Source organism: Denticeps clupeoides, chromosome 11 (genome assembly GCF_900700375.1).
Source record: "Denticeps clupeoides chromosome 11, fDenClu1.1, whole genome shotgun sequence".
Taxonomy (NCBI): Eukaryota; Metazoa; Chordata; class Actinopteri; order Clupeiformes; family Denticipitidae; genus Denticeps; species Denticeps clupeoides.
In genome coordinates, this window is record NC_041717.1 from 12954174 (window position 1) to 12975143 (window position 20970).

The window sequence follows — 20970 nt, forward strand, 5'->3', positions numbered from 1 at the left end:
GACAACGTGATTGATTTCCCAACTCCGAAATGCACGGAGAGGCTTGAAAACATTGTAAGAGTAAGTAAGCTTATTTTGGAAGTGCCGTCGTGAACCGACGCTCACACCCCCGAAATAAAACGCGCGTAAGCGTACTGAGAAAAAAAAAGCTTTAATTTTTTTTTTACTTTATAATAATCGACGCTGGCTGTAGTAACTAGTTGTCGCTGTCATGTGAGCTGCCGTGCCTCTGCTCTTTGGCTGCCTGTTTTACGTTTTAACCGCAAAGCGAAGTTAAATGCGTGCGAAGGGTAAATGTCCCCGCGTTTGTTTGGGCCCCCCCCCCTCTGTGGGTGTCTGGTTACACCGGGTTCTAAGTAAAGCCCCCCTTTCCCACCGGGGTGCTCCGCAGATTGCCGGAGTCCCCTCATCTCGCCTGCCCGTGTTGGGGGGGTTCTGTTATATGAAAGTAACTGTTGTTCTGTTGTGAAAGTAACGTGTGTTTTGTTTGAACCCTTTTAGAAATGGATGATCTGGAGGACAGCTGCAGCATCTACCCGGTAAGACATGGCGGAATGGACCAAATCCATCCTGGTTTTATACTGCGAGTGAGCGAGTGGTAGTAGCCTAGTGGGTAACACACTCCCCTATGGTTCAAATCCCACTTACTACCATTGTGTCCCTGAGCAAGACACTTAACCCTAAGTTGCTCCAGGGGGAGACTGTCCCTGTAACTACTGATTGTAAGACTCTCTGGATAAGGGTGTCTGATAAATAATGTAAATGTACTGCAGTTACTCCTGAAAGATGTTGATGGATGTTGCTTGATCAGGGTCTTTAATGGGCGTCAGGGGCTGCATCTCGTTAAAATAAAGGAAAAGTATTGCTTTGCCCCTCTGAACCCTTTTGACTTGTTTATACAAGTTGTGTGTGTGTGTCTGTGTGTGTGTGTGTGTGTTTCAGGCTGTGCTGCCAAGTGGAACAGACATCCGTGGCTGGGTGCAGCACTTTGTGGAGGCACAGATGCATATGACAATGGTACCTCGCCTTCTTCTCTTCTCATGTACAGAGCTGTGCAAAAGTTTCTGGCAGCAGTGAAACTAATGAAAGGTGTCTCATCTCATGGGGCAGTGGTGGCCTAGCGGGTAAGGAATCCCGATCCGCCGAGGTGCCACTGTGCAAAGCACCATCCCCACACACTGCACCCCGGGCGCCTGTCATGGCTGCCCACTGCTCACCAAGGGTGATGGTTAAAAGCAGAGGACACATTTCGTTGTGTCACCGTGTGCTGTGCTGCAGTGTATCACAATGACAATCACTTCACTTCCAACTATCTAAAACTTATCTAAAAGTATTAAACACACACACAAAACAGTGAAAGTGGTAATCATTATTTTGATTTGAGAAAAATCTAGATCTAGAGATCTTCTAATGATCTAGTGATCTCCAAGAAGGAAAACACCTGCTCAATGAAAAACTGGATAATAAACCTGTGGAGACTTTTTTTTTTTTTCTTTCTTTCTTTCTTTCTTATTCCAAAATGGATTAAATGCTCAGAATTCTACACACAACGCCCCATAATGACAATATGAATAAAGTTTTCTTGAGGGTGTTTTTTTTTTTATACTTTATTAATCCTGAAGGAAATTGCTTCTCTGTATTTAACCATCACCCTTGGTGAGCAGTGGGCAGCCGTGACAGGCACCCCGAGAGCAGTGTGTGGGGACTGTTTGCTCAGTGGCACCTCAGTGGCACCTTGGCGAAGCGGCAACCTTCTGATTACGGGGCCGCTTCCTTAACTGCTACGCCACCACTGTCCCAAATAGCGTTTTGGCAAATTTGTTAATCACATGTACATAAGTCATCTGTTGGCATCAATCACAGCCTCAAGTCTTTTTGAATATGATGCTACAAGCTTGGCAGCCATTTGTCGTGTTGTTGAGTTGTTGTGAAGCCACTCCTTTGATATCTTGACTGTGCTTAGGGTCATTGTCCTGCTGAAAGATGAGCCATCACACCAGTCATCCAGGATGTCTCTGTACGTAGCTGCAGTTATCTTTCCCTCTATCTTGACTAGTCTCCCAGCTCCTGCAACATCCCCACAGCGTGATGCTGCCACCGCCATCTTCACTGTAGGGATGGGATTGGCCTGGTGATGAGTGATGCCTGGTTTCCTTCATAATGCCTGGCATTCATACAAAAGACCAGAGAATTTTGTTTCTCATGGTCTGAGTCCTTTGGATGCCTTTTGGCAAACTCCAGGCATGCTGCCATATGCGTTTTACTAAGGAATGGCTTCCATCTGGCCACTCTACCAATTGCTCAGTTAGGTGGATGGCCTGGTGGTTTTGAACTTCTTCCACTTACGGATGATTGAGGCCACTGTGCTCATTGGGACCTTCAAAGCAAAATAAATGTTTCTGTAATCTTATTTGTGCCTCGAGACAATCCTGTCTCGGAGGTCTACAGACAATTCCTTTGGTTTCATGCTTTGTTTGTGCTCTGACATGAACTGTCAACTGTGGACCTTATATATGTGTCTCTCCAAATCACGTCCAATCAACTGTTTTATCCACAAGTGGACTCCGATTAAGCTGCAGAAACATCTCAAGGATGATCAGGGGAAACAGGATGCAGCTTTATGGCAAAGGCCTTGAATACTTATGTATTATCATTACTTATGTTCTATATCAGTTTTTTTTATTTGTTACAAATTTGCCAAAACCTTTTTTCCACATTGTAATTCTGGGATGTTGTATGTAGAATTCTGAGGAAAATCTGCATTTAATCCATTTTAGAATAAGGCTGTAACATAACAAAATGTGGAAAAAGTGATGCACTGTGAGTGCTTTCCGGATGGTTTTTCTTTCGATGGTTTGTATTGGTGCTCATGACTTTTGCACAGTACTTTGCACAGTTTTCATTTCAACCCGTGCTTTATGAGCATCAGGTGATACTCATTAGCCTATTCGTGCATGTAGGAGGTTGGAAGCACAAAAGCTAAGAATGGGGGAGGGGAGTGACGTGGTTGATTGAAATCCAAGGAAATAGAGGATGTCTCAGAACGCTTGTATAACAGCGTTTATCATCGGTCTCATCGGTCAATAATAACCATTATAGTAATATTTCCTTGGATGTGAAGAATTGCAGATTCACTGCACAGCGTGTCATGTGGTGCTTTGTTGGGAGGTACACAAACGGTACAGATGTGTCGTAAGAGTGTGAAGTGTGGGGCTGAAATGTTGCTGCTGGTTTTTAAGAAGCTTTTTTTTGTGCCTGTTTACAGTGGACCGGAGCTCTTATTGGTGCAGCAGTGGCAATCTTTTTCATCAGTATTATCATGTTCTTCCTGTACAGAAGATATAAGCAAACAAGTAAGATTTCCTTCCTCTTTTGTGGGGAGGGCAGGACAATAGTTCATGCACGGCTGAAATGGTTTCCTTCATAATAACAACATAAGTATTATTTAATTAACTGTATTAATTGTATAATATTAATTAATTGTATTTTTCAGAGGAGCAGCAAGCTGGAGAACCTCGATATCGCTTTAGGAAAAGGGACAAGGTGCTCTTTTACGGCAGAAAGATCATGAGAAAGGTGAGCTGTAGTTTACATTGCACTTTAACCTTATTATACATTATGGTAGGTCATCTCATAACCTGACCCTGCAAGCTGTAGGTTTTTTCATGTAATGTAATCTTGTCATCAAAAAAAAAAAATCTTATTGCATTAATTTGATTCATTTTGTTCTCATTAGTAATGAACCATTAGTAATGAATAAGTTTGAAACCGAAACATGACCTGGTCCTGATCTATCCTTCGGTTTTGTAGGTTCAAACTCTGTCCTCCCCTTCCTCCACTGTCCCAGTGTCAAGGCAGCGTTCCCGGAAGAGAACAAAAGTCTTTTCTATAGCCCGCAAGTACGTTTTTTTTTTTTTTTTTTATCTGTAAATTATTATTCTTATATGTCTGTCTTTTTTTTTTCTTCTGGAAATGTCATTTCTGTTATGTTAAATCTGACATTTCCACAAGTCTTATGCACCCTGTCTCCACTCCAGAATTTTACGGATTCGCAGTGCCCCCCCAACACTGCAGCCGAAAGAGCCCCCTCCCTCCGTGCTGGAGGCTGACCTGACCGAGTTCGACGTCCAGAACTCTCACCTGCCCTCCGAGGTTCTCTATATGCTGAAGAATGTCAGGTACAGTCACTTCCTGGTATCCTTTTTTCTTTCTTTAGGGGACTCTCAGATGCATCTGTAACAATAGCTCTGAAATAAATGCTGTGATGCCTTATCCAGGGTCCTGGGGCACTTTGAGAAGCCTTTGTTCCTGGAGCTTTGTCGTCACATGGTGTTTGTGGAGCTGCAGCAGGGGGAAGGGCTCTTTCGGCCTGGCGACCTCGATGACAGCATCTATGTGGTGCAGACTGGTCGGCTGGAGCTTTGCATCCATGAGAACGTGAGACAAGTTCCCACCAAAATGGGTCAAATGTTCACATACAGTCAGCCAGTGCAGAACAAAGAGCCTTTCTGTCAGTTGTAGATCTGCGTAGATATAGATCTTACAGATAGAATGATACACATATGTTCTATTCTTTTCCGTTAAAGGATGGGACGGACCCAGTGGTGAAGGACGTCCTACCTGGAGACAGTGTCCACAGCCTGCTCAGCATCCTGGATGTTATCACTGTAACCTTCATACACACACTTATTCATACTGTGACATATCTGCATCATCTAGGCAAGATCTTCATTTTATGCATTTCCATCTCCTGTAGGGCTATCCAGCTCCGTACAAAACTGTATCTGCCAGGGCTGCTGCGCCATCCACCATCCTCCGCTTGCCAGCGGCCGCCTTCCAGTCAGTCTTTGAGAAATACCCAGAGACCATGGTCCGGGTCATACAGGTATAAATCTTGTTCCTCTCCCTGTGCTGCTTTTTCATTTGTGTGATCATAGAGAGGATATAGAAAAGGCCAGGGTTAATTTATTGTTAGAGGGGAAAGTTGGACAGTTTTATGTTGTAATACTGATTAGCACTGGCACAATTATGTCAAAACATCACTACACGCATGCAGTAACATAAACTTTACAATAATTTTATCTTGCCATGTAAATGAACAAGACTTCTCATACTGCATTTACATTTATCAGACGCCCTTATTCAGAGCAACTTACAATCAGTAGTTACAGGGACAGTCCCCCCTGGAGCAACTTAGGGTTGCTTAGGGCAAGTGTCTTGCTCAGGGACACAATGGTAGTAAGTGGGATGTGAACCTGGGTCTTCTGGTTCATAGGCGAGTGTGTTACCCACTAGGCTACTACCACCCCTGTTACTGCATGTTAGTAAATGAAAAAATATGAATGTGGAAATGTGCAGGTCCTCAACTTGCATTGTGTGTCTTGCCAAATGTCAATAATTTAAAGAGTGATTATTCCCTTTTGTCTTTGACCATCTGTATAAGAGCAGATGTACGTGTTTCTGCTTGACGAATGACAAGGCTGGTATTTGTGTTCCTGCCCAGATCATTATGGTGCGTCTCCAGAGGGTCACCTTCCTTGCTCTGCACAACTACCTGGGTCTGACCACTGAGCTCTTCAACCCGGTTGGTCAAGTCCATTCAATAACATATTCATATTATAACCCCAAATCAGAAAACGTTAGGACAGGGTGGAAAATGTGAATAAAAAAGAAAAAAGCAAGTAATACATTTTCCTCAAATTGTATTTCATTGCAGACAGTATGAACACAAGGTATTTCATGTTTTTTTTTTTTGTACAGTGCATAACATAGTGAAAAGAATCAGGGAATCTGGAGAAATTACCGTGATTCATTCATCAATAAGTGATATAACTGCGTGGGCTCAGGACTACAGGAAGTCAGTCTCAAGTACATAGTTACATTAGGAAATGCCAGCTGAAACTGTACTTTGTCAAAAGGAAGCCCTGCATGAATAGTGTCCAGAAGCACCGTCGACTTCTCATTGTGCAGTGGAAACGTGTATTGTGGTCAGACGAATTGGTTTTTCACATCTTTTTTTGGAAGAAATGGACGCTGTGTACTGCAGACCAAAGAGGAAAAGGACCATCCAGACTGTTACCAGGTAACAGTCTGGATGTCCAAAAGCCAGGGTCTGTCATGGTATGGGGTTGTGTCAGTGCCTTCGGCAAAAGTAACTTTTGTGATGGCACCATAAATGCTGAGAAGTATATCTCAGTTTTGGAGGACATTTTCAAGACAACTTCTTTTCCAGGGACGCCCATGCTTATTTCAGCAAGACAATGCCAAACCACATAATGCACATAACAAAGGCATGGCTGCATAAGAAGAGGGTGCGGATGCTTGACTGGCCTGCCTACAGCCCTGATTTGTCTCCTATAGAGAATGTTTGGCGCATTTTGAAACGAAAACGAAAATGTGTCAATGAAGACCCTGTACTGTTGCACACCAAAAATACTGTTTGCAGGAAGAATGGGACAAACTAACCACTGCAACACTTGAATTCTTCAATGTCTTTTAAGTGTTATAAGACAGGGGAACTGTACAAAGTGGTAAATGCTGTACTGTCCCAACTTTTTTTTTGGAATGTGTTGCAAGCCTGAATGGAATGAATGGATATTTATTTACAAATCAAATGATGTTGACAAGAAAAAACCTGAATTATTTTGTGTTCATACTGTCTGCAATTAAATACAATTTGAGGATTTTTTTTTTTTTCCACCCTGTCCCAACTTTTTCTGATTTGGGTTTGTAAATTATTGGGTATTTAGAAATCTGTCTAAGCATTCATATTTTGTGGCACAAATAGGTAATTATATGAAATATTATGTTTTTGATATATTGAGTAGCTCGATCTTAAGCATAGTCATAAACCACTTTTGAAAAATCCTAATACCTTTTAGAATCAAGAACACTTTTTCATAAAAGCATTTTGAGTGGATTCTCCAACACCTTGATTCCTTGATTATCACAGGAAAGTCAGGCAGTTCCTCTGAAGTCGGTGGCCAGTGTGCTTGGGGAGTCTGGTCCAACCAGAAGCCACCGCAGACACTCTCAGACTCTGAGTGGGGACGAGCTGGCTGCCCCAGAGAAAAGCGACCATAGGCCTACAGAGGGACCAATGGACACAGGTTCTGCATAATATCTTTAAAATGAAATGTAATTAAGCAATAACACACTTCAGCATATAAAGGTAAAATGTGATCTCAGGAGGTGTATTTCAGTGTTTTTTTTTTTTTTTTTTTTTTTAAACCACAGTTTACCACACCGTTTCATCTCTCTTACCATTCCTAAGCAACATTATATAGCAGGAGAGAGTCTGGTGATGTTTACAGTCTCAACAATGTAATAATGTAATTAAAATTATTGTGATACATTGTTTATCCTAGGACAACAAAGCAGAAATCTAAGTTGCATTATGGGATTAAGCTTCCTTATGTTGCAGCTGCACATGTATGTTTGGCTACCTAGCAATAGTGCAAAAATATTAGACCTAGACCAAACAAATAATTTGTATATTCATTTGTTTAATTATTAGAAGATGTACATGAAGTTCCCTGATTTTTATGTAAAAGTTTGTTTTTATTTGTATTTTTATAGATGATTGCAGATCTGCACCAGAAAGCCTCTCTTCGACCTTCAGGAAGTCCCGTTCCATGTCGTCTCCTGCAGACAGCACCACAGGTATCTTTTCAATGCTCATCCTCACTTGGCTCACCGGCTGCTTATGCCACCTATCAACAATGTGTGCATCTGTTACAGGGGGGATTGCAACTGGGACTGACCCCAGCCTGGGATTTGAGCGAGGCAAGCCCCCGGTAGCCCCAAACAGTCCTGTTTTACCTAAGGTACACAACACACTCTGTAGAAAAAGTCTTTATATCTCTATCCCCAGTTCCTTTTTCCTCAAAATATTTTTTTACTTATATATACACCCATTCTCAATAGTCTATTTTGAAGAAGAGCGTGACCATGCTGGATACTCCATCAGCAGTCTACCACTACTCGGACATGGGGGGGCACTCTGGCCACGTCCACCACTGCAAGGTCAATGCCATCTTTCAGGCAGCCAAGAATGACCTGCTGAAGATTATTCAGCTCAAGGTCTGTCTTTATGAACGTCCCTGAAAATGAACATTAGGGGTGGGTAAATGAATCACGGCAAGGTGGTAATAACTTTTATCAGCAGGCATGTGACATTTATTTATATAAATTATTATTATTATTATCAATAAAGATGAACGTTTCAAAATGTATAATTTTTTTTATTTCTTAAGCTCTGTGATTTCCTGCTGGTCTCCTCCTGCTGCTCTGCTGGGTCCCGTATGCTTGTGGTCTTGGGTTAAGGTTCTGTCTGTCTGTCACCCTCTGTCAGGACCCCAGCCTGCTGGAGGGCCGGGTGACTCTGAGGCAGGTGAAGACGGGCTCTGTGCTGGCCAGCCAAGGGGACCAGGTGAGTCTGTAACCCATTTCATAACTGCTCTTGTTTAATGGGCTGCGTGAATATTCAATTTTTTTTGGTTGTGGTCATATTCATGATATTTGGCTAAAACTAATCAGAATGTCTGAAATGCAAATGACATTTTCTTAATGTCACTTGATAAAGCATTTGTAGCAAAAACATGACCACTTGGATTACAATTTTTAATGGCACAATACGAATGAATTAGTCTCAGCTTAATTACATTCAACTTCAAATAACTAGCCAGCAGCACCCTTTTAGTTTTTTAAACTAATGTATTAATTTTTTAAATGCCCCACAAACCATTCCATTAATCCTTAATAAAAATTATAAATGTTGCACTCATTGTTTATCAGCCTGCAATATTTTCCCTCAATGCAACCCGTTCAGAGATAAAAGTGAAAGCTAAAATATTTCAAACAAGCTGCATAAGATGTCATTGGTACAGCTTATCAGTGTGCTGGTCTGGATTTGCTCCATCAGGACGTGAGCGTGCAGTTTGTCATCTCCGGCTCGCTGCATGTGTACCAGCGGATGATCGACAGGGAGGTGGACACGTGTCTGTTTGTGGCCCACCCTGGCGAGATGGTGGGACACCTGGCCGTGCTCACCGGCGAACCCCTCATATTCTCCGTGCGCGCCCACCGAGACTGCTGCTTCCTGTCCATCTCCAAAACCCACTTCTATGAGTACGTGTGTGCCTTCCTGAACAAATGTGCACTTTTTCTTACATTATCACCTGTTTGCACTTGACTTGTGGACAAAAGAAGGTGTGGAAACTATGGATTAAACAAACCCACGTCGTAATGATTTTTCTCCTTTGAGGCACGGAAGCTGATTAAATTGGCTTGGGTTTCCAAAGATCATGATTTGGTTGAAATCAATGATGTTGATAACCTGGTGTACAAGAGTATCAGATACTCTAATCCTTCAGCTTGGACGGGGATTGGTTTCCGATGAACTGTAGGACTAATTTTAGACAGGTAAATATGCTATTGGCTGAGGTAGGTTGAAGATTTTGTTGGGCCTTGAGGGGCTTTGGGACCGTGACTGGTATTTGACTGAATATTTGACAGTTTGTCTCTTTAGAATGACCATTTATTTCAGCAAATCCAGACAATGTTCTGTTCACCATCATAAGAAGGAAAATGGTCAGTGATGTAGATGCTGCTTTTTCGACAGACAATTGAGAAGTAAAATCTGAAGTTTCTCATTTGTTAAACAGGATCATGCGGGCCGAACCATGGGTGGTTTTGAATGTGGCACATACGGTGGTGCGCAGAGTGTCCCCGTTTGTCCGACAGATTGACTTTGCCCTGGACTGGATGGCGTTGGAAGCTGGTAGAGCTGTGTACAGGTACTGGGTCACGCATGGGGGTTGCAGAATTAGAAATGAACTGTTCCAAGGAGACAGTGTCTTGATGGAATCTTGTGTTGTATCACCATTGATTGCTGAAGATTTTTGCTGAGGCACATCTCCCCTGTCTCCGTCGGTTTCTGTCTCACAGACAGGACGACAAGTCCGACAGCACTTTCATCGTGCTGAGTGGCCGTCTGCGCTCTGTCATCATGAAGGACGATGGGAAGAAAGAGTTGGCTGGAGAGTATGGCCGTGGCGACCTCATCGGGGTGGTGAGCGGCTGGAGACTGTCAAGTCTAAGTTTAGGCCAGGATATTGAATAATATTACAAATTGCAGTATAAATGACTTTCAAAATCAGTTTATTCCCTTCAGAGTAACTTTAATTTGCCAGATAATCCAGCCGCATGTGGAGTAGTCAGGGAAATGCATCTGTTCATTTACTTGTTTAAGTTAATTTATCCATTTTTTTCACCTGATAGAAGCCTATTTTGCTAATATTGCTGCCTCAATAAATACAGATACAAATACACAATATTTGGAATATTTGCATATCCTGGGATAGGCTCCAAATACCATGACTGAGGATTAGGTTGCATAAATAAATGAAAATCTATGTTCAGTGTATAATTTTGCTTGTCTAAATGATTCTAAATACTGAATGTTCTAGTCTCAGAGTGCCTCGGAGGCTGACAACTCTTGTCTTTTCTCCAGGTGGAGGCGCTCACCCATATGAACCGGGCCACCACGGTGCATGCGGTGCGCGACTCAGAGCTGGCCAAGCTCCCTGAGGGCGCACTCAGCTCCATCAAGAGGAGATACCCGCAGGTCAGATCGCCGTCACCCTAATCAATCAGCCTCAATCAGTCTGAGAAGTGCTGATGGAGTGTAGTAGCTGTCGCCGTCACTTTTCCTTTCTGCCTGTCTGAAGGTGGTCACTCGACTCATCCACCTGCTGGGCCAGAAGATCTTGGGAAACATGCAGCAGGTTAATGGGCCCTTGTCAGGTCTGTGTACAGAAGTGTGAGTGTGTATGTGTGTGACAGAGAGAGTAAAACAGAAGTAAGAATGTGATTACACATCTGATATAACATATTTATATTTAACATATTCCACTTATTTATTTTGTATATCAATAATTCAAGTTCAGGTTATTTGCTAATATAGCTTTATTTCTCTAAGTGAGACAAGGTCAGAAAATCTAGTCTCACTGAGAGAAAACAATCTATGGTGGATGTTTGTATTGGCCTAAATGTTTGTATCAGTTCAACACTACAAGTGATTCATTTGTAGTTTTCTGATTGGTTTGTTTCTGCAAGCTTAAGGCCTCCAGTTTTCCATTTCATTATTCTTCTCTCTACCAGCTCATGATTTGGGCCTCCACACTCCCACCAGTAAATGGGATGCTGGGAACCCTGCCTCCAATCTGTCCACTGTCACCATCCTGCCGGTGTCAGATGAGGTGCCGCTCACCGCCTTTACTCTGGAGCTGCAGCATGCACTCAGTGCCATAGGTAAAACCAGTGGCGTCACAAATAATTTTAGTTTTAAAGGCTTTAATTGGTAGTCATTTTTGGTGTTATTGGGCAAAGATTTGTGTGTGACACCCCATGGATTTTCTCAAATACCACTATTTCCCCAACACTGTGTTCTCAGTTGATGTATTTTTTTTTCTTTATGTATGTAAAGAAAAAAAATTTATTAATATTTTAAAATGGGATATGTATACGGGGAAAAGGCTAATTAATGTACAGTTTTCTTTCTCATTCTTCAGGTCCAACTTTACTTTTAACCAGTGAAATCATCAAACAGCGCCTCGGATCTGCTGCTTTGGACAGGTAAATGTGTGTGTGTGTGTGTGTGTTGCACTACATGTTTTAGCTGTTGCCCTTTTTGCACCTGTATATGAAGACTGCTGAAGTGAGGAGTGTCCCGCCTCTGTTTTCCTTTAAAGCAGCACTCATTTGGGTTACTGCCCAGTTCCCTTATGCACTGTGATGTTTTCAGGGGGTAAATATACTGAGGTCACGCTGGACCTCAGTCTTGCCCAGATGGTGATTTTTAACAGTAACCAGCATGCATACAGTTCCATAATCAGCAGCAAACTGTGCAGCTTTACTTGTTCCAAAGTAGCTTTTGGGCTCAGTCGAACCCAGGGGACTGAAACCTTGGAAACAAAACCAAGCAACAATGTTTTTTTTTTTTTTTTTTTTTTTTTTTTTTTTTTTTCCTCCCCGTGTCTGGATATCTGTGTAATATATATTTTTATTTTTACACACCTTCTGCAATGCTCTTCTCCTTAGTGTGCATGAATACCGCCTCTCCAGTTGGCTGGGGCAGCAGGAGGACATCCACCGCATCGTGCTCTACCAGTCAGACTGCACCCTGACGCCCTGGACACAGCGTTGCCTGCGACAGGCCGATTGCATCCTCATTGTGGGCCTGGGGGAGCAGGACCCCACTGTGGGCGAGGTAGGGTCAAACAAAAACTCAAATCCCACTTACTACCACTAGCAAGACACTTAACCCCACGTTGCTCCAGGGGGGACTGTCCCTGTAAATACTGATTGTAAGTCGCTCTGGATAAGGGCGTCTGGTAAATGTAGTAAGTGTAAATGTGTCCTGCTTTTAACAATCACACTTAGTGAGCAGTGGGTAGCCATGAAGGCACACGAGGAGCAGTGTGTGGGGACGGTGCTTTGCTCAGTGGCACCTTGGCGGTTCGGGATTCGGGTCCACTTCCTTATTTGCTAGGCCACCACTGCCTATAGTGGGCACTACCACAATTACTCATTATTATTAAAGAAGAACATAACATGAGCTATAGATTAGAAAGACCTAAGCATATAAAGGCTTTGTTCATTAATTAAATTAAACGAAAAGACAAAGGATAAAGAAGATTTAAATGAAATGAACTTTAAAGTCTGTTTCTGTTCTGTTTGAGTGTGTCTAGCACTTTACTTCTGAACATCTTTAAAAACAGTAGATTAGACCATGGCGTGTCCTGGTGATTGATTATATTTCACAGCAGTGTTTGAGTACCTCCGTGTTCTACATCACTGGATCCCATTATTAAAGGCCTTTAAGCTTGCACACATACATCAAAAACAAGTGTGTTTACTCTTGTCAATTTATGATTCATTTTTGTTCTCACGCAAAATAAAGAGGGAGAAGTTACATCTGAAAATTAAAATCTATCATAAACACACATACACAGAAAGGAGTAGTGTTGTCTGGTGCATTTGCTGCGGTTTCAGACAGTCCCTCCAGGCTTTTGTTAGTTAGGATTTTGTAGGATTTTCATCTAACCCCCATGCGTTTTTGCACAACCTTTACATTTGTTCTAATCATTGCAACCAGATTTTCAGTCTGACGTAATTACAGTCAAACGTATGTATCAGGTCTGATAGCGGTGTTGTGTTGTGCACACACACATTTTGTAATCCCTGTCCTGTTGAGTAGATGGAGCGCATGCTGGAAGGGAGCGCAGTGCGTGCACAAAAGCAGCTGGTGCTACTGCACCGGGAGGACGGGCCTCCGCCCAGCTCCACAGTGGACTGGCTCAACATGAGGAGCTGGATCACCCGACACCTCCACCTGTCCTGCCCCCGCCGCGTCTTCTCCAGGAGGAGCCTGCCCAAGCTGGTACCCTGGGGTTGCAAGCTTCACTTCGACCAAATATATATTTATATTTCAAATAAGCCTCCTAATCCTCTTCTCACACAATCCTCAGAGAGAGATGTACGAGAGGGTCTTTGAAAAGCCACCCGACCGTCACTCTGATTTCTCCCGGCTGGCAAGGGTCCTGACTGGCAATGCCATCGCTGTGGTACTGGGGGGAGGAGGTGCCAGGTACCAGCTCTGATGAATGCACAATGATGTGCTGATGTAAAAAAAAAAAAAAAAAGTACAAAAAAGTACAGCAAGTATTTTCATATTTTATGCTTTGCACTGCTACACCATTGTTGTCCTTTCTCTTTCTATGTCCAAGCTGTGTCTGTCCTTAATCCCTGAACTGTCACAGCGGATATCAGAAGCAGCAAATTTGTGAAATCAGCATTGTGTTGTGGAAGTGATGTGTATGGAAGTTGTGTAGATTATTCAGATGTAGGGGAAACGAGTCGCCACTAAATCCCCTGGAACAGGTCGGTACGTCTCTGATGGTCGATGACTCTGGAATGCAGCCAAGAGGCCAAGTCTATGGGGTGGTAGTAGCCTAAGGGTTAACACACTGCCCTATGAACCAGAAGACCCAGGTTCAAATCCCACCTACTACCATTGTGTCCCTGAGCAAGACACTTGTCTCCAGGGGGACTGTCCCTCTAACTACTGCTTGTAAGGGCATCTGATGAATGACATAAATGTCTTAAAGGGTCTGTAAAATATATTGCTGCATAATATTAAACATTCAATTGTGAAAAGCGTTTAGATATCCGCTGGAAGGGTCTCTGTTTGTCTGACATCTGTGTTTATGTTTTTTTGTTTATTCTTTGTTTGGTTTCTGTCAGTTCTCTGGAGCTGCTGACAGGTGGGTTTGTGTCTGTGGGAAAAATTCTATTTGCATACATGCAAATTAGAGATCAATCATGTTTTAGATACCTGGCTTTGATTGTGTCAGTGATTTGAGAAAGTTTCTGATTTCTGACTGCTGTTTCTCTGCAGGGGCTGCTCTCAGGTGGGCGTCATCCGTGCCATGACCGAGGCCGGCATTCCTATAGACATGGTGGGGGGCACCTCCGTTGGCTCGCTGATGGGGGGGCTGTATGCCGAGGACAAGAGCTGCAGCCTGATGAGGGTTCGGGCGAGACAGTGGGCGATGGTGAGCTCTGACTTGCAGTGCAGTATTTCTTCACTTACTTCTGTGTCTAATCAAATAATTTGACTGGATGAGGCTTTCCGGTCCATTCCGATAACCTTACGTCAATAATATGTCAATTTTCTGGTGTGTCTGTTAGATCATTTGTGTCTAACATATTATCAGTATATCTGTAGAGCATATATATTATTTTACATACAAAATTACTAACAGGGTTTATACCATCTGATGTTTTATATGGAATTAGGCACAATACTAATGTGATTTGAATATTATTTCATTCCATAGGAGATGACCTCAGTATTCAACAAGATTTTGGACCTGACCTATCCAGTGACCTCCATGTTTTCGGGTTCCTCTTTCAATTCTAGCATCAGCTCTGTATTTAAGGAGAAACAGATTGAGGTAAAGATTTTTTTTTAAAGGATAATTGGGATGTATTTTCCAGAATTATGTTCAGTTGACAGTGGGTTATGTCATATATTGATTGTCCTATAGGACATGTGGCTCCCGTATTTCAACATCTCCACAGACATAACAGCCTCCTCCATGCGGGTGCACACTGATGGTGTGTGCCAATCATTTTGGATATTTACGTTCATTATTTAAATTTTTATATATATAATATTATATTATATAATATATTACACACAGTACAGGCCAGAAGTTAGGACACACCTTCTCGTTCAATGTGTTTTCTTTATTTTCATGACCATTTACATTGGTAGATTCTCACTGAAGGCATCAAAACTATGAATGAACACATGTGGAGTTATGTACTTAACAAAAAAAGGTGAAATAAATGAAAACATGTTTTATATTCTAGTTTATTCAAAATATCCACCCTTTGCTCTGATTACTGCTTTGCACTCTTGGCATTCTCTTGATGAGCTTCAAGAGGTCGTCACCTGAAATGGTTTTCCAACAGTCTTGAAGGAGTTCCCAGAGGTGTTTAGCACTTGTTGGTCCTTTTGCCTTCAGTCTGCGGTCCAGACCACGACTGGGTTCAGGTCCGGTGATTGTGGAGGGCAGATCATCTGCCGCAGCACTTTATCACTCTCCTGTGTTCATTCATAGTTTTGATGCCTTCAGTGAGAATCTACCAATGTAAATGGTCATGAAAAGAAAAGAAACATTGAATGAGAAGGTGTATCCAAACTTTTGGCCTGTACTGTATGTATATGCGCTCCTCTTTGCTTACCCTTAAAATGTCCCCACAGGCTCTCTGTGGAGGTACGTACGTGCCAGCATGTCACTTGCGGGCTACCTGCCACCACTCTGTGACCCCAAAGACGGGCATTTACTTATGGATGGGGGTTACATTAACAACCTGCCAGGTACTCTCATTTTTATGCTCCATAGCGCCTTCTCCTAGAACATATTGTTCCAACCTGTCATTTTCGGTTCTGCCTGTTATCAGTCATTTCAGGTTTCATTAGTAGAATGTCAAAGTTAATTATTTTAAAGCTTTACGGAAAACTCTGTGCCAGCAATTGAAATAATTGCCCCACCGCTTGCAGAGAGCCATGCCCTTCTTAAATGATCTGCCATGCACTTTTATTATTTATTTACGTTGTCCCCCTCTGTCAGCTGACGTGGCACGCTCTATGGGCGCCAAAGTGGTGATTGCCATCGATGTTGGCAGCCTGGACGAGTCCGACCTCACCAACTATGGCGACTCGCTGTCAGGGTGGTGGCTTCTCTGGAAACGCTTTAACCCCCTGTCTGAGAGAGTGCGGGTATGTGACAAACTGCAGGGTGACTGCGGCAGACCAGTATGAGTAACGCCGAGCCCTAAGTCAAGAATTTTTCCAGGTTCTCAACATGGATGAGATTCAGACACGGCTGGCCTATGTATGCTGTGTACGGCAACTGGAGTCGGTCAAGAACAGCGAGTACTGCGAGTACATCAGGCCACCCATCGACCGCTACGGCACCCTCGACTTTGGCAAGTTTGATGAGATTGCGGTGAGTAGGTCAGGCAGATACCACCTTAAGAAATGTAATTGTCAAACTGGGTGCAGGGTTTCACCAGGAAGTAGGGCTGCCTGTTTTTCGTATTCAAAATTAGTAAAAGTTTTATTTCAGGACGTGGGCTACCAGCACGGCAAGACCTTGTTTGACGTATGGTTGCGTAGCGGGGTGGTGCAGAGCATGCTGAAGGACCGACACCAGGAGGAGTTTCACAAGACCAAGTGTGGCAATGTGAGTGAGTGGTAAACTGAGAAAGTCATGTTCTGGCTCATGAAGAGTGGGTTCGGCGTGGTGCTTTGACACTCTTTGGTGGATGAGCAATCACTGAAGAAACGTACAAAGCTTGTGTGTGTCTGTCATATATATATATATATATATATATATATAATTTTTTTTTTTTTTTTTTTTTTTCTCAGGTGGTTACCTGTCCAAATGCATCCTTCACAGACTTGGCAGAGATCGTGTCAAGGATAGAGCCAACCAAACAAGCCATACCAGATGGTGAGCAGAGAGAAGCTTTATATCTATCATCATCATAAACTGAATTTGTACACAACAAGCTGGTGCATCCTCATCCCCTGTTTATTCCTGAAAAAACACTTATAGAAGAGTCGGAGTACCAGACTGACTACGATGAAGATGCTGTTTTGTCCGACTTTGACGTCTCTAACCCAAACAGTGAGCACACTGAGGAGGAGGAAACAGTTGACACGGTAACCGTGACTACGTTCAAGAGTGAAACCCGTGTGTGAAGTGGTTAATTGGTTTAGTTTTTCCAGTTATTCATCATGTACTGAGCTGATGTGGTCCATTTTGATCTGGAGAAGGCAAAAACATTTAGTTTCAGTTAAATAATAGCTGCAGTAGTTTAATAGTTTTATGCTGCTGTCTTGATGGCAGGATGAAGAAATGGAAGTAAGACGGCGTCATCGAACTCTGAACCACTATAAGACCGTCGCACCCTAATACATCCTGCAGCAGTGGCATTATTGACATTTAAAGTGTGAAGTTGCATTTTTTCCTTCCCTCCCTTGTCTTTGTTACAATAGTAGCTAACAGTGCATTGGTATTTTCAGAGAATGTGAAGATAATGATGATTATAAAATATGCTGCAAAATGAATCCTCACAAACAGTGGAATATGAACACTGGTGCTAATGTTTCTGAGATTTTTTTTTTTTTACTTTTAATCAAAATAATTTATTCTGCGTCATAGGGCTCATGACATTCTAACCAGTTATTTTTATGAGACTTTTATAAGACTGTAGTAATATTTAACAGTGCCTTGTTCAGTTGTAGGTCACAGCCAAAGTCAGTGTTACATGCTATAAGTCTACGTGGTCTTAGATACTGTTTTGTACTGTAGATATTAGAAACAAGGATGCTAATACCTATAGAACCTCATATTTAATGAATGAAAATGTGAAATTCAGCCAGTTTGCCTTACACTAAACCGTGTTTAATGCCTTTTACTTGTGTGATTTATAACTATTCAAAGGTAGTGAGGTACTAAGAATTTTCATTTCCTGACAAATGAATGTAACTTTTTTTTTTTTTTTTATAATTTTCTCATACCTGGCCAGTGTTTGAGGAACCACATGCCACATTTTCCATGCTCAATGTATAATCTATTACTGCTGTGTGTCTTTGATTTCATAGATTAACAGAAAATAAGTTTTATGAAGGGCATGTTTTTAAGTACAGATAATGGACTGCAGTGCAATTTTCATTTTTTTTACACTAGAACAAATGATTTTTTTTTTTTTTTTTTAATCATAAAGCAATAACTTGTTGCTGCAAGTTTACACTAACTTGCCGTTTTACTTGTCACTGCATTCTGTGTTCAACATTGACTTCATTCTACTGGGAAACATAACCGAGTAAACGACGCTGCCTTTGTGTATGAGATGTGAAATGTGGTTGGTTTCTTTAGTAATTACTGAAGAGTAAAGAAATTTGTGCAAATCATAGTTTAGTGAAGTGGTCAGAGATGGTGTTTGCTGTAAATAGTCAAGCATTGGTCAGTTTTTCACAGGCACTAGTACAACAAAAACACAGACACAGAGTCCATGAAAACCAGGGATAGCAACACAGTGTGGTTTCAGGACCTTGGACAGAAGCTCTAGCAGTAGAAGAAAGTTAAGAAGAGACCTTCATAACAGAAGTGAATCGTGGGCCTGAGGGGTCCATCTTGCTCACCTTTGTGTGGAACAGCACCTGGAAATCCTTTTTAGAACGTGTTTAGAAACAGAAATCTGATCTGAGAACTGCATTTTGCTAAAATTACTGGTAAAAAAGTAAGAAACACGCGTAATAATAATTGAATTATAAAAAATTACTTTGTTGATGCTAACAAGAAAGCACATTGTAAGTTGCTTTGGATAAGGGCATCTGCCAAATGCCATAAATGTAAATTAATAAACTATGATGATACAATGATTTAGAAATAAAATTTAAAGCAATACTACAAAAACCTGTACCCTGCCCTGGGTGTGTTCCTGTCCTCTGGGCAATATCCCAGAATGGGCTCCAGCATAGCCATTGGTTATGGAAAGCTTTTTTATGCTGTTTGGTTTGATTTATACGTTTATAAATATGCATAATCTTCCAAGTTTTCTTAAACCAGCGATTTATGGCACCCAGCGGATTCTGAGCAGTGCCAGGGAATATCTATTTTTTTTTTTTTTTTTTTGTCCGTCTTTTTGATGAGCTGTCTGAATACAAGCATGAAGCGTGTGCGTGTGTGTATGTGTGATGTTCTTTAGCACCCATGGGAGTCTGAATGACAGATGAGGTGCTGAACTCTTAAAAAGGGGAGAAAAGCACTGACCTCGTTGGCAGCCTTGATGTGGCTTGACTGAACGTCGCTTCATTGGTCTGGCACTGAATGTCTCTCTGAAAAGCCCAGCCTCCTCCCCCCATTCAGACTGCAGCTGCATGGGTGATTGATGTGGTGGCTGATTTTTATTGAGCTTTCCTGGCCCCACCTCCTCCTTGCAGCCCCCCTCACCTCCAGCAGTTTGAGGGATTAAGTATCCAGTGGCTACAAATCCACTATCAAGAGGAGCATCTCCTTTCAGTGCTTTAATCTTGTTAGACATACGGGAACTGGCAGCGCTGGAATTGCATTCAGGGGAAAATGCCTAAAAGCAGTCGTTAAAGGTGTGATATTAACGACCTGGAGCGTAGGTGCTTTATAGAGGGATGTAAAGCTGCGGCTTACTGCCTGGCCCGTGAAGAGCAAGGGACTGTTAAACTTCTGTTTTTCTTCACTTTACATGTGTGGGCACTCGAGGAACCAACGGAGGGTGAAACTGCAACAGGAGGTGGAGTGCGGCAGCAAATGGGACGGCAAACCTAACAAGGACATGAGCATAAAACATTGTGTGCATGTGTGATATACCTGTTTATTGTTTCGTTTTGTATGAATAAGAATGTTGTACATGATACATGACTTGCAGTGGATTGCAGTTACTGAGATGTGCGTGTGTCACAGTGTCATAGTGACAGTGCTGTGAATGTCCTGTGATAGACCTGACCCTGCCTTTCTCACACATATTCTTGGGCTGCCACACTGTCCTACCAAACTCCATAAACCTGACTTTCAAACTTTGGGTAAGACACTCCCCTTTCTCTTGTCCCTGAGCAAGACACTTAACCCAGTGTAGCTCCATGGGGACTATCCCTCTTACTTATGATTGTAAGTCGCTCTGGATAATGGTGTCTGATGGATGTCATAAATGTGAGTGTGGTGTTATCATGGATGGCAGAAAATACTAATCCATGCTGCGGATCCCTGTGGGTAGGTTAGAGGTTTGCATTTAATTAACAAAATCAACCTGCTGCAATGGAAGCAGCGCCGATTTCATTAAAACCACATTGACTAAAGTACAGTGACAGTACTTTACTACACTGTTAAAATCCATTGAGAAGAAGGAGAACAGGTAGAGGGATGTTTGTTGTTGGCCATTGCCTGCAACTGTGAATCAGTGGACAGTGACTCAGAGGAGGAGGAAGTACTAAATCTATAGCGCAGTCTTTGAATTGACGCTATTAAATAAGCAGCTTCCCAGAACAAAGCAGACTTGCAACTCCAATCCTGAAGATGACGACAGTGGCAGTACCCACTGACCAGGTCACTTATCCTGTGGGGAGAATTAATAATATAACTTCTCAGCACTTTCAACACATTTATTTCTAACTAGTATTATTAGTCAAAGCTTATCTCAATTGTTAGAATTTGTGCCATTTTTCCACCACTATGCATTAATGCTGTTAACTGGTGCAATTCTCCAGATTACATTTAGATATATTTTATTTTACAATGCACTTGTGTTTTTGTGTATCTTTGTGTCCATGTGCATGTTGTGGCAGTCATTACA

The 20970-nt window shown here is 42.2% G+C and overlaps 1 protein-coding gene across 1 annotated transcript; it reads left to right on the forward strand.

Moving 5' to 3' along the window:
- The first annotated feature begins 5 nt into the window (after positions 1-5).
- Positions 6-18932, forward strand: pnpla7b (patatin-like phospholipase domain containing 7b). The gene is made up of 36 exons (XM_028996708.1): positions 6-60; positions 502-539; positions 943-1017; positions 3266-3353; positions 3494-3576; positions 3811-3899; positions 4038-4178; positions 4278-4437; positions 4587-4667; positions 4757-4885; positions 5504-5584; positions 6953-7109; positions 7579-7662; positions 7741-7826; positions 7927-8082; positions 8354-8431; positions 8924-9129; positions 9666-9797; positions 9949-10072; positions 10514-10627; positions 10731-10806; positions 11164-11313; positions 11574-11637; positions 12103-12271; positions 13262-13444; positions 13533-13651; positions 14462-14618; positions 14904-15020; positions 15114-15183; positions 15836-15952; positions 16206-16354; positions 16431-16583; positions 16704-16820; positions 17006-17090; positions 17196-17302; positions 17490-18932. The coding sequence occupies exons 2-36, from the start codon at positions 504-506 to the stop codon at positions 17553-17555; spliced, it is 3999 nt and encodes a 1332-aa protein (XP_028852541.1). The 5' UTR covers positions 6-60; positions 502-503; the 3' UTR covers positions 17556-18932.
- Positions 18933-20970: the final 2038 nt, after the last annotated feature.